Below are 12,846 nucleotides of genomic sequence, written 5' to 3'. Positions count from 1 at the left end.
TTATTTGCAGACATGCTGAGCAGAAAAACACAGTTAGTATGATAACACAGTGTAGTATTAGTGAGCTATGCACACTTATCCCAGACTACCCTGGAGTGATACAGAGAGAAAAGGAACCAGCACACTACACCACAGACCGAACAGCGCCCCGCTGGGTGTCTTCCATGTGTAATTTTTCCCACATCGGTACAACCGCTGAGTTTGCGCTCCCCCCTTCACTATAACCCCCTGGTACTAGTTACACTGGTGAGTCAGTGTGTCCTGTGGAGGAGCAGTCTCCGCATGCAGCCTGTTATAAGCAGCAGCAGGAAATGGCGCCGGTTAGCCTCTGGTGGCGCACTCCGGGAAGTCCCGGCCCCATAATGGTGCACGATCCCTGTAGTTTCTTTATACTGGCTTTCCCCATTTACAATGTAAAAAGAGCCCGCAGCCCCCGTGTATCATGTTGCCAGTCTGGGTTCCTAGTGGGCACCGTGGGCCGTAGCTGGGTGATATTCGTCCCTCCATGCCGCCATTTTGCACCGGGGACCCGCTAACCGGGTCCCTGGTGTAAGACTCACCGCACCGTGTCTGTCTTCAGCATCTGTTAAGGGGTGGAGGCATGCTGCCGGTGTGGGCTCACCCTCTGGGAGTGTGAGAAACATCACTTCAGGAGCTCAGTGTCCTGTCAGCTGGGATTACGAACCATTAAAGTTTTAGGACGTTGGTTCGGTGTCCCCCCCCTTAAGTCCCACGACGCAGGCAGACTGGTTGGCAATCAGTGTGCCTGAAAATAATAAACTAAAAACAGGATTTTGATACCTACCGATAAATCCTCTTCTCCTAGTCCGTAGAGGATTCTGGGGTCCACTTTATGACCATGGGGTATAGACGGTCCCGCAGGAGCCATGGGCACTCTTAAGACTTGGGTGTGAACTGGCTCCTCCCTCTATGCCCCTCCTCCATACCTCAGTTATAGGAACTATGCCCAGGGAGACAGACATTTCGAGGAAAGGATTTACTTTAAACTAGTGGTGAGATACATACCAGCTCACACCTCAACCATGCCGCACAACATGGCATTCAACATAACACACGCCAACAGGCATGAACCAAGTACAGCAACATGCTGAAACTAATATAACACAACTTGTGTAACTCTAATAACAAAAACTGCAGGTAAAGTACGCACTGGGACGGGCGCCCAGCATCCTCTACGGACTAGGAGAAAAGGATTTACCGGTAGGTATCAAAATCCTGTTTTCTCATGAAGTGGACCCCCTAGAGGATGCTGGGGTCCACTTCATGACCATGGGGTTTATACCAAAGCTCCAGTATGGGCGGGAGAGTGCGGATGACCCTGCAGCACCGATTGACCGAACTTGAGGTCTTCATCGGCCAAGGTGTCAAACTTGTAGAATTTTGCAAATGTGTTTGACCCCGACCAAGTAGCTGCTCGGCAAAGTTGCAATGCCGAGACCCCCCGGGCAACCGCCCAGGATGAGCCCACCTTCCTAGTGGAATGGGCCTTCACCGACGTCGGTAACGGCAATCCAGCCGTAGTATGAGCGTGTTGAATCGTACTTCTGATCCAAAGCGCAATAGTCTGCTTGGAAGCAGGACACCCAATCTTGTTGGGGGCATACAGGACAAACAAAAACTCTGTTTTCCGTATTCGAGCTGTTCTAGCGACATAAATCTTCAAAGCCCTAACCACATCTAGAGAATTTGACTCAGTGAACGTGTCAGTAACTACTGGCACCACAATAGGTTGGTTTATGTGGAAAGATGAAACCACCTTCGGAAGAAAATGTTGACGAGTCCTCAACTCTGCACTATCTTCATGGAAGATCAGGTCAGGGCTCTTGTGAGACAAGGCCCCCAATTCAGACACCCGCCGTGTGGATGCCAATGCCAAAAGCATCACCACTTTCCAAGTGAGAAACTTCAACTCTATCTCTTGTAGAGGCTCAAACCAATCCGATTGAAGGAACTGCAACACCACGTTAAAGGTCCCATGGTGCCACTGGAGGCACAAATGGAGGCTGGATGTGCAGAACCCCTTTCACGAAGGTCTATACCTCTGGAAGAGAGGCCAATTGTTTTTGGAAGAACACTGACAAGGCCGAAATCTGGACCTCGATTGATCCCAATCGGAGGCCTGCCTCCACACCAGCCTGCAGAAAATGGAGAAAACGTCCCAACTCAAACTCTTCTGTAGGAGCCTTCTTGGATTCACACCAAGACACATTTTCTCCAAATATGGTGGTAATGTTTTGACGTTACTCCTTTCCTGGCCTGAATAAGGGTGGGGATGACTTCCTTGGGAATACCCTTTCGGGCTAGGATCCGGCGCTCAACAGCCATGCCGTCAAACGTAGCCGCGGTAAGTCTTGATACACGCACAGCCCCTGCTGCAGCAGGTCCTCGCGAAGAGGAAGAGGCCGAGCATCTTCTATGAGCAACTCCTGAAGATCTGGGTACCAAACCCTCCTTGGCCAGCCTGGGGCAATGAAGATTGCTCGAACTCTTGTTCTTCTTATGATCCTGAGCACTTTTGGGATCAGCGGAAGTGGAGGGAAGACATACACCGACCGGAACACCCACTGGGCCACCAGCGCATCGACTGCTATTGCTTGAGGGTCTCTCGACCTGGAACAATATTTCTGAAGCTTCTTGTTGAGACGAGATGCCATCATGTCTACTTGAGGAACTCCCCAAAGACTTTTCACCTCTGCGAAGACTTCTTGGTGGAGGCCCCACTCTCCTGGATGGAGATCGTGTCTGCTGAGGAAGTCTGCTTCCCAGTTGTCTACTCCCGGAATGAAAAATGCCGACAGAGCCTTTACATGTCTTTCTGTCCAGAGGAGGATCTTAGTCACCTCTGCCATTGCCACTCTGCTTTTCGTTCCGCCCTGCCTGCTTATGTACGCGACTGCTGTTACATTGTCCGACCGGATCTGCACGGGATGATCTTGAAGATGATGTACCGCTTGTTGAAGGCCATTGTAAATGTCTCTCAATTCCAGCACGTTTATGTGAAGGCAGGCTTCCTGACTTGACCATTTTCCCTGAAAGCTTTCTCCCCGAGTGTCAGCTCCCCAGCCTCGGAGACTTGCATCCGTAGTTACCAGGAGCCAGTCCTGAATCCTGAACCTGCATCCCTCTAGTAGGCGAGAACTGTGTAGCCACCACAGGAGCGAAATCCTGGCCTTTGACGACAGGATTATCTTCCGGTGCATGTGAAGGTGGGATCCCGACCACTTGTCCAACAGGTCCCACTGGAATACTCTGGCATGGAACCTGCCAAACTGTATGGCCTCGTAGGCCGCCACCATCTTCCCCAACAACCGAATGCACTGATGGATCGACACACTTGATGGTTACAATATTTGTTTTACCATTTTCTGGATTTCCAGAGCCTTTTCCACCGGAAGAAAAACTCTCTGAACTTCTGTGTCCAGAATCATCCCGAGAAAAGACAATCTTGGCATCGGTTCCAACTGTGACTTTGGATAATTTATGATCCAACCGTGTTGTTGGAGTATTGACAGGGAGAGTGTGATGTTTTGTAACAACTGCTCCCTGGATCTCGCCTTTATCAGGAGATCGTCTAGATAAGGAATTATATTAACTAATTTTTGACGCAGGAGAATCACTATCTCCGCCATCACCTTGGTGAATACCCTCGGCGCCGTGGAGAGACCGAAAGGTAACGTTTGGAATTGGTAATGGCAATCCTGAACCGCGAATCTCAGATAAGCCTGGTGAGGAGCATAAATGGGAACATGCAAGTAAGCATCCTTTATGTCTACAGACACCATGTAGTCCCCCTCCTCCAGACTGGAAATCACTGCCCTCAGTGAATCCATTTTGAACTTGAATCGTTTCAAGTAGAGATTCAGATTTTTTAGGTTTAGGATCGGTCTGACCGAGCCGTCCGGCTTCGGAACTACAGAAAGGCTTGAATAAAACCCTTCTCCTTGTTGTGACAAAGGTACCAGGACAATGACCTGATCGGGACATAATTTTTCGATTGCCGGTGTTACTGCTTCCCTTTCTGGAAGAGAAGCTGGCAAGGTCGATTTGAAAAATCGGCATGGGGGGGGGGGAACGTCTTGAAACTCCAGCTTGTATCCCTGGGACACTATTTGCAACACCCAGGAATCCAGGCCAGACAGAATCCAACCTTGGTTGAACAGTCTGAGACGTGCCCCCACCCGAGCGGCCTCCCGCAAAGGAGCCCCAGAGTCATGATGAAGATTTGGCAGAAGTAGGGGTAGACTTCTGCTCCTGGGAACCTGAAGTCGCTGTGGACTTCTTTCCCTTTCCCCTTCCTGCAAAGAAGGGGGAACCTCTTGCTTTTTTGTATTTATTGGGCCGAAAAGGACTGCATGTGTGGGTGATATGTTTTTTTTGCCGGTGCAGGAGCAGAGGGCAAAAATGTTGACTTACCTGCAGTAGCCGCCGAGACTAACGCATCCAGTCCATCGCCAAATAAGGCCTCACCTTTATATGGGAGAGCCTCCTTATGCCCCCTTTTATCCAGTTTACGAAGTTATTTGCTGCCCAGGGCGCCCCCCCTCCCCAGCGCCCTGCAGTGCCTGTGTATGTGTGGACAGCAATGGCGCGCTGCGCTCCCGCCAGCCGCGCGGTACCTCAGCCGTCACTTTACTTGATTGAAGATCTGTCTTCTTACGCTCACCCGTCTTCTGACTTCTGGCTCTGTGAGGGGGTGACGGCGTGTTGTGGGAGTGAGCATCTAGACACGGCTAGCGTTCAGTTCCCTTCAGGGGCTAATGGTGTCCTGTCAGCCAGAAGCAGAGCCATGAAACTCTTCAGGTAGTTGGTTCCTACTTCTGCCCCCTCAGTCTCACGAAGCAGGGAGACTGTTGCCAGCAATTCTCCCTGAAAATAAAAAACCTAACAAGTCTTTTCAGAGAAACTCAGTAGAGCTCCTCAGAGTGCATCCAGTCTGCCTGGGCACATTTCTAAAACTGAGGTCTGGAGGAGGGGCCAGTTCATACCCATTGAAAAGTCTTAAGAGTGCCCATGGCTTCTGCGGAACCGTCTATACCCCATGGTCATGAAGTGGACCCCAGCATCCTCTAGGACGTATGAGAAATACATTTCTGAAGAAAACTCTGGAGAGCAACAGAATGCACCTGGCTCATTGGGGACATTTTCTAAACTGAGTCTGTTAGGAGGGGAATAGAGGGGAGGAGCCTGCACAAACTATTGATTTCTTAAAGTGCCAGGCTCCAGTGGACCCGATCTATACCCCTTGGTAATATACTAATCCCCAGTATCCACTAGGACGTTTTTGGGAGTGACAAATGCCTCTAGTCACAAGATTAAAAGAAATGCTTACTCAGTGACAGCACAAACACATACACGCTGCAAGTCATTTAAACAAATTAAACATTAGTTTCCATTTGCCTGACTTAGCTGGAAAAATGTATACATACACAAATGGTTTCTCTAGGTTACATATACTAATTTAAAACCCTTGGCACTGGATAGAAGTGTTCAGTCCATATAAATCAGAGCAAGGCAGCTGTGACTAGGGTTGCCATCCACACCCAAAAAAGCCAACAAAAATTACACAGCACCAAAGTTCTGAATATATACCAAAGACAATATATTACACAAGCAATATGCTGCAGAAGAAATAAACACTTGAATCCTATAGCATATGCTAGATCATATTACTGCACCCTATGATAAGAAACTACAGCAACATTTTATATGATGGCAGTCCAATATATATTTTTATCCATGTGGAATTGCTTCTCCAAGTTCTGCATAAATATAAACTAATTTATCTGGAATCAGTATTAATTGCCGATGCCGGGATCCCAAAGAACAAAATCCTGACAGGGGTGAGTATAGGGTATTTCCCCCTCTCCTCTACCCACACCGCCTAAACCTAACCTCCCCCCATACTGCCTGACCCTAACCACATCCCCGGAGGTGCCTAAACATAACCCTCCCTCCCCGGGGGCGCCTTGATCTAATCCTCCCTCCCCCAGGGGCGCCTAACCCTAACCTCTTCCCATCACAGACTAAGCCTAAACCCCAGGGTGACGACTAAACCTAACCCCCCCCCCCCCCCTTTCCATCCCTAAACCTAACCCACCGGCTGTTGTAATGGTCGGGATGCCAGCTGTCAGGATTCCAATGGGTGTCGGGATTCCGGCGTCTGGATTTAACCTGCCGGTATCCAGACACCCGGCATAATCACTGCATCCCATAATTAATGAAAAGCCAGTGATATGCTGCAACAACAAATACTTAATAGAGTATGAATTCGCCAATACCGATAAGCTATCCCATCTAATAATGCAATAGGTGGCGCAGGCCAGGTATAAATATCGGAAGGCATCTGGGTCTCTTTAAACTAGTCTTATTGCTGTATATAATATCCAGAACCACATATGATGTGAGTTTTAAAAAATAGAGAGATTGCCAGCACCCTCTTTTGGAAGTCCTCTAAAAAGTGTTTATCCACTAGTTAAAGGCACCGCATGCATCAACTGTTTTAAGAACGGTTGTTGCAAAATGGCCAATTATGGAATTATTGTACACAAAGTAAACAACTCACATTGTCCCATGAGGGTGATAAAAAAATTAAAAAAAAAACCCTGCAAACAGGTTTCTTCAGATAAGGCAACTTAGGGTGCATCAGGGTAGCTTTTATATTACCCTCTTAAGACGGTGTGAGCAGGTCACAGCATAGATGGTGCAATGGTAAGCATTGCTGCCTCACAGCAGTGAGGACCTGGCCAAAACCTCTGGTTGACAGAAAGAAGCGTGATCAGCCATTCTTATGCTATTTCACCTTTTAAAAGACTTGTCGTACCCATGTCCTGGATTTGAGTGTATGGTGGTTACTTGAAAAACAAAACAGTGAAATCATCCCCGGAATATCTGTTTGGACGGCCAAACCAAAGATCTCTTTATGTGCACCATCTGTATTATTGTGCATGGGCTGTACTTTTTCTACCCATGGAATTATCCTTGATGTTCAAGATACCGTTAAATGTTTTTTGCACCTTAAAATTACAGTGAGTGGGTTACGCCCATCTATCATTTGAATACTCATATAGAAAAATATACTTGATGACAACATTGTAGATTGCTGAATTAAAGGAACCTTCACTTATATGTTACTGCCACTCTAATTCAGAGATTGGGTACGCTCCTATCACACGAGAATTATCACTTTGATATCTAAACGGTGATGAAGTTTTAACTCCAGCTTCTCAAGTTTATAGTTTCTACATATTGTTGTATTTTTTTTGTATTACATGCTTGCCACATCTACTATTTGGAACCAAGTACCTGACAACATTGTGAAGGAGGGAAGGATAACGTCCAGCCTTGTCCTCATTTAGAGGAACGTATTGTGTATGCCATATAACTTGTGACATGTATTCCAGCACCTATGGTTTGAGCCATTCCAATATTTTTGTATTTTTAAGTCTCCTTGAAGTGTGGTGACACTTTAGACGGTGGCACAATCTAGGGCAGCTTGTTTGCACCTGTGTAGCAGGAATCTTCTAACCTTTTCGTGTTCATTATTTTAAGCCATACAATAACCTAATTCAATTGGGAGGGGGGTTTCAATTGTTTTGCAAACATAATAGGTATGCATCAGAGCAATTCACACCTTCTGGTTAGGGTGCCCAAACCACAGAATTTTTGCACATTTCAGCTCACACATCAGGAGGTTGTGAGCTGAAATGCATCATCCCCACCCACCTCTGCAAACAAAAGCAGACGGGGCAACAATTTAATTGATCCATCTGGCACCTCTAGTGGCAGCCAAGAGTAAAAACTGCTGTCCCCTCTATATGTGCACAATGATCTCAATATGGCTGGTTTTGGTATTCAGCTGAAGACTGACCCCTTGCTAAGTGCTACTCCTCTGGAGAGTGGACAATGAAAGGTCACAACAGGCAGGTGGTATTCTACTCGGTCAGTGAGTAATGTCGAGACATTTCACAAGTAGTGCTGAGACCGATGTGTGGGATAAAGCAATTCCAGTCCCCCAACTCTTCTTACAGGGGCTCAGCAGAACCAAAGTTTCAAATGGACACAGATGGTGGAAAACAGACCTCTGCACTATAGTTCCCCCCCCTTACACAAATCAGCAGCAAACTGGAGTGGAGTCTCTTAAATTCACCATATCAGCTTGGCATAGAAAAGAGTAACGCACATTTATCCATTTCGAAAAACGTTCAGAGACCATAAAACAATTCTAGCATATGGTATGTGATTCAAGCTTTCCTAGGCTACACATTTATTCTATTTACAGAATCCCATTTTGAACATTCCTCATTTTTGTGTCTACCCCTTCCCCCTAGTTCCTTGGAGAAAGTAATTAAGACTCCAGACCTCCCCAAACCTCCCCTGACACAATCACCCCAAATAGCTGAAACTGGAAGACAGTGATCAGATTAGAAGATGTATCCTATATATTAACTGCAATTAGAATCAGTAGATCAGCAGTGTGGTCCAGTTTTCAGTTATTTAATGGATACCGGCACTTCCTAACTGTTAGATCAGTGAGCAGGGTATAATTGAGGAAATATCGAAGAAGGGAAAGTGCAAGAAAACTGGTAGACAGTCCTTTTTAATAAAATATAATGTACCAGAAGAGATTATAATGCAAAAAAAAATAAAAAATTACACAGAATAGCAATTTGGACCCTCATTTCCTTCATTCCCCTAGCATATATTTACATACTACTAGCTTGAATTTTAAAAGAACGTTCAACAAAATCACTGTCAATGGAATTCACATTTTGACATACCTGAAATCATTTACTAGAAAAAAAAAAAAAAACTTACCATTCAGGATTCAGTTGTTCTCCAAGATTAGTAGCCATTGCAACGTTTGTGAGAAGACCTTATGTGTGTCCTATCTATAGGCAAAACAAAATAAACAATAACAGCAAGTCATTTTATGTCTATTTATTTACAGTTTCTTACATAGCGCAGCAAATTTCGTTGCGTTTTATAATTGTAAACAACTGTGATGAAACAAACAGTCAGGTAGGAAGGCCCTGCTTGCAAGTTTACAATCTATAGGGAAACTGGAATTGATACACAAGGGTAGGTGTTATTCATTACATAATGGTACACCAGCTTGCAAAGGTTATTTGGAGGGCTGTATGATATGCTCACACAGCAATGTTGGCCTGGGATCAGGAGGATGGGAAAGTGAAGAAAGAAAACATGAGGATAATGTGTGGACTTTACAGTAGGGATGCATTTGGATAGTAAAATTTATGAAGGTTATGTGGGCGGTTCCCGGAATTTAATACGTTTGTCTTTAGAGGCGAGTTTTCAGGAAACACTAGAAAGTTTAGAAACTAGAGTAAAGTCTTATTGTGCGTGGAAGGGCATTCCACAGAGTGGGTGCAGCCCACAGAAAGTTCCGTAATCATGAATGGGAGCAAATAAGTGTGGATGAAAGATGCAGATCTTGTGAAGAGCGAAGAGGTCTGGTTGGGAGATATTTTGAGATAAGCAAAGAGATGTATGTTGGTGTAGTTTGGTTAATGGCTTTGTGTGTGGGTAAAGGGAGATTTATGGTAGACTTACCATTGTTAACTCTCTTTCGGTGAGGTACATTGGGTTCCACAGGGAAATATTGGGGGTGTAGAGTGGATCTTGATCCAAATGCACCAACAGGCTAAAGCTTTAGGCTGTCCCAGGATGCACTGGGGCCTCCTCTATAACCCCGCCTCCAGACACTGTGAGCTCAGTTTCGTTAACCGGTCCAATGCAGAAGCAGGTTAAGGGCCCTACACATTAATAGATCCGCAGCCAAGCTGCCCGACGGCGGATACGGCCGATGGGCGGCCCGACGGCGGATACGGCCGACGGGCGACCCGGCGGCGGGGACGCAGTGACTGGGGGAGTGAAGTTTCTTCACTCCCCCCGTCACCCGGCTCCATTGAGGTGCAGGCAAATATGGACGAGATCATCCATATTGGCCTGCATGTACAGCCGACTGGGCACCAGCGATGAACGAGCGCGGGGCCGCGCATCGTTCATCGCTGGTGACTCCACACTCAAAGATATGAACGTTATCTCGTTCAATAATGAACGAGATTGTTCATATCTTTGAGGAATATTGGCCAGTGTGTAGGGCCTATCAGAGAGGAGGTAGATGTTAGTCACATAGAACCACAGTCTCACGACAGGAGAAGGGACCAGCGGCTAAAGCCCTACAAACCCATATAAGCTAGGTGCGTCATGTTGAGCGCTCTGTGGAACCCAATGTACCTCGCAGAAAGGGTGTTAACAATGGTAAGTCTACCATAACTTTCCCTGTGGAAACTAATGTAACCTGCTGCAGAAAAGGAAACATTGGGGATGTCCTAAAGCAGTTCCTCAAGGGAGGGGGCGTGCCTTAGCGGGTATGAGAACCCGGCGTCCAAATGAAGCATCCTGGGAGACGGAAGTATCAAAGGCATAGAACCTAATGAACGTGTTCACCGAGGACCACATAGCCGCCTTGCACAGTTGTTCTGTGGACGTGCCACAGCGGGCCACCCAAAAAGGTTCAACAGACCGAGTAGAATGAGCATTAGTACCAGCAGGAGATGGAAGACCAGCCTGCGCATAAGCTTGTGCAATCACCATTCTAATCCATCAGGCCAAGATATGCTTATTCGCAGGCCAGCCATGTTTGTGAAAACGAAATAAAACAAAAAGAAAATCTGACCTCCAGATAGAGGCAGTCCTCTCCACATATATACCGAGAGCCCATACCACATCCAAAGACCGCTCTTTGGAGGACAAATCAGAAGAGATAAAGGCCGGAACCACAATTTCTTGGTTAAGGTGAAAAGATGACACCACCTTAGGTAAATAACCTGGGCGAGATCTAAGAACTGCCTGGTCACGATTAAATATTAGAAAGGGTGGATGACAGGGCAATGCGCCTAAGTCCAACACCCTTCTTGCAGAGGCAATAGCCAGTAAAAACAAGACCTTGGCCGTGAGCCATTTAAGGTCCACCGTCTCAAGAGGTTCAAATGGAGATTTTTGTAGGGCATTCAGGACGACAGATCCCATGGAGCCACAGGAGGGACAAAGGGAGGCTGAATCCGTAAGACACCCTGAGTGAATGTATGAACGTCAGGTATAGACGCAATTTTTCTCTGAAACCATACCGACAAGGCAGATATGTGAACCTTGAGGGAGGCCAACAAAGGCCTAAGTCCAAGCCTCGTTGTATAAAAGCCAGAATTCTGGAAGTTCTGAATCTGTATGCATCATAATACTTATCAGCACACCAGGTGAAGTAAGAATTCCAGACCCTGTAATAAATCCAAGTACATGCCGGTTTGTGGGCTTTTAACAAAGTTTGGATGACCGCCTCAGAGAATCCTTTGGCTCTCAGAAGTGATGCCTCAAGAGCCACGCCATCAAAGCCAGAAAGATATTATAAACAAGTATATATTATTAGGCACTAAAATGAGTGTTACACCAGCTGCTGTATAATAGGAGATAGTCAGTCTCCCTATACAAGATAATTCTATACAGAAAACAGCGCTAATAAATAAGAATTTACTCACCGGTAATTCTATTTCTCATAGTCCGTAGTGGATGCTGGGACTCCGTAAGGACCATGGGGACTAGCGGCTCCGCAGGAGACTGGGCACAACTATAAAGAAAGCTTTTAGACTACTGGTGTGCACTGGCTCCTCCCACTAAGACCCTCCTCCAGACTTCAGTTAGGATACTGTGCCCGGAAGAGCTGACACAATTAGGAAGGATTTTGAATCCCGGGTAAGACTCATACCAGCCACACCAATCACACCGTATAACTCGTGATACAATACCCAGTTAACAGTATGATAACAACTGAGCCTCTCAACAGATAGCTTAACAATAACCCTTTAGTTAAGCAATAACTATATACAAGTATTGCAGACAATCCGCACTTGGGATGGGCGCCCAGCAATCACTACGGACTATGAGAAATAGAATTACCGGTGAGTAAATTCTTATTTTCTCTAACGTCCTAAGTGGATGCTGGGGACTCCGTAAGGACCATGGGGATTATACCAAAGCTCCCAAACGGGCGGGAGAGTGCGGATGACTCTGCAGCACCGAATGAGAGAACTCAAGGTCCTCCTCAGCCAGGGTATCAAATTTGTAGAATTTTGCAAACGTGTTTGCCCCTGACCAAGTTGCAGCTCGGCAATGTTGAAGAGCCGAGACCCCTCGGGCAGCCGCCCAAGAAGAGCCCACTTTCCTCGTGGAATGGGCTTTTACTGATTTAGGATGCGGCAGTCCAGCCGCAGAATGTGCAAGCTGAATCGTACTACAGATCCAGCGAGCAATAGTCTGCTTTGAAGCAGGTGCACCCAACTTGTTGGGCGCATACAGGATAAAGAGCGAGTCAGTCTTTCTGACTCCAGCTGTCCTGGAAACATAAATTTTTAGGGCCCTGACTACATCCAACAACTTGGAAGCCTCCAAGTCATTTGTAGCCGCAGGCACCACGATAGGTTGGTTCAGATGAAAAGCTGATACCACTTTGGGGAGAAATTGGGGACGAGTCCTCAATTCTGCCCTATCCATATGGAAAATCAGATAAGGGCTTTTACATGACAAAGCCGCCAATTCTGAAACACGCCTGTCCGAAGCCAAGGCCAACAACATGACCACTTTCCACGTGAGATATTTCAAATCCACGATTTTCAGTGGCTCAAACCAATGTGACTTTAGGAAATCCAACACCACGTTGAGATCTCAAGGTGCCACTGGAGGCACAAAAGGGGGCTGAATATGCAGCACTCCCTTAACAAAAGTCTGAACTTCAGGTAGTGAAGCCAATTC

General features: G+C 46.5%; 1 protein-coding gene across 3 annotated transcripts in view; it reads right to left on the bottom strand.

The window, feature by feature from the left end:
* The window catches only part of LOC134966239 (leukocyte receptor cluster member 8 homolog), a 188,795-nt gene that overhangs the window by 132,003 nt on the left and 43,946 nt on the right, over positions 1–12,846 (bottom strand). For all 3 annotated transcript variants that reach the window (XM_063942818.1, XM_063942817.1, XM_063942816.1), the window contains one exon: positions 8,836–8,909. In XM_063942818.1, coding sequence (XP_063798888.1) covers positions 8,836–8,873 — 38 coding nt within the window. In that variant the 5' untranslated portion in view covers positions 8,874–8,909. The remainder of the gene's footprint in view (positions 1–8,835; positions 8,910–12,846) is intronic.

The sequence above is a fragment of the Pseudophryne corroboree genome, chromosome 10, assembly GCF_028390025.1.
Source record: "Pseudophryne corroboree isolate aPseCor3 chromosome 10, aPseCor3.hap2, whole genome shotgun sequence".
In the NCBI taxonomy this organism is placed as follows: domain Eukaryota; kingdom Metazoa; phylum Chordata; class Amphibia; order Anura; family Myobatrachidae; genus Pseudophryne; species Pseudophryne corroboree.
This window is presented reverse-complemented; position numbering and strand designations above follow the sequence as displayed.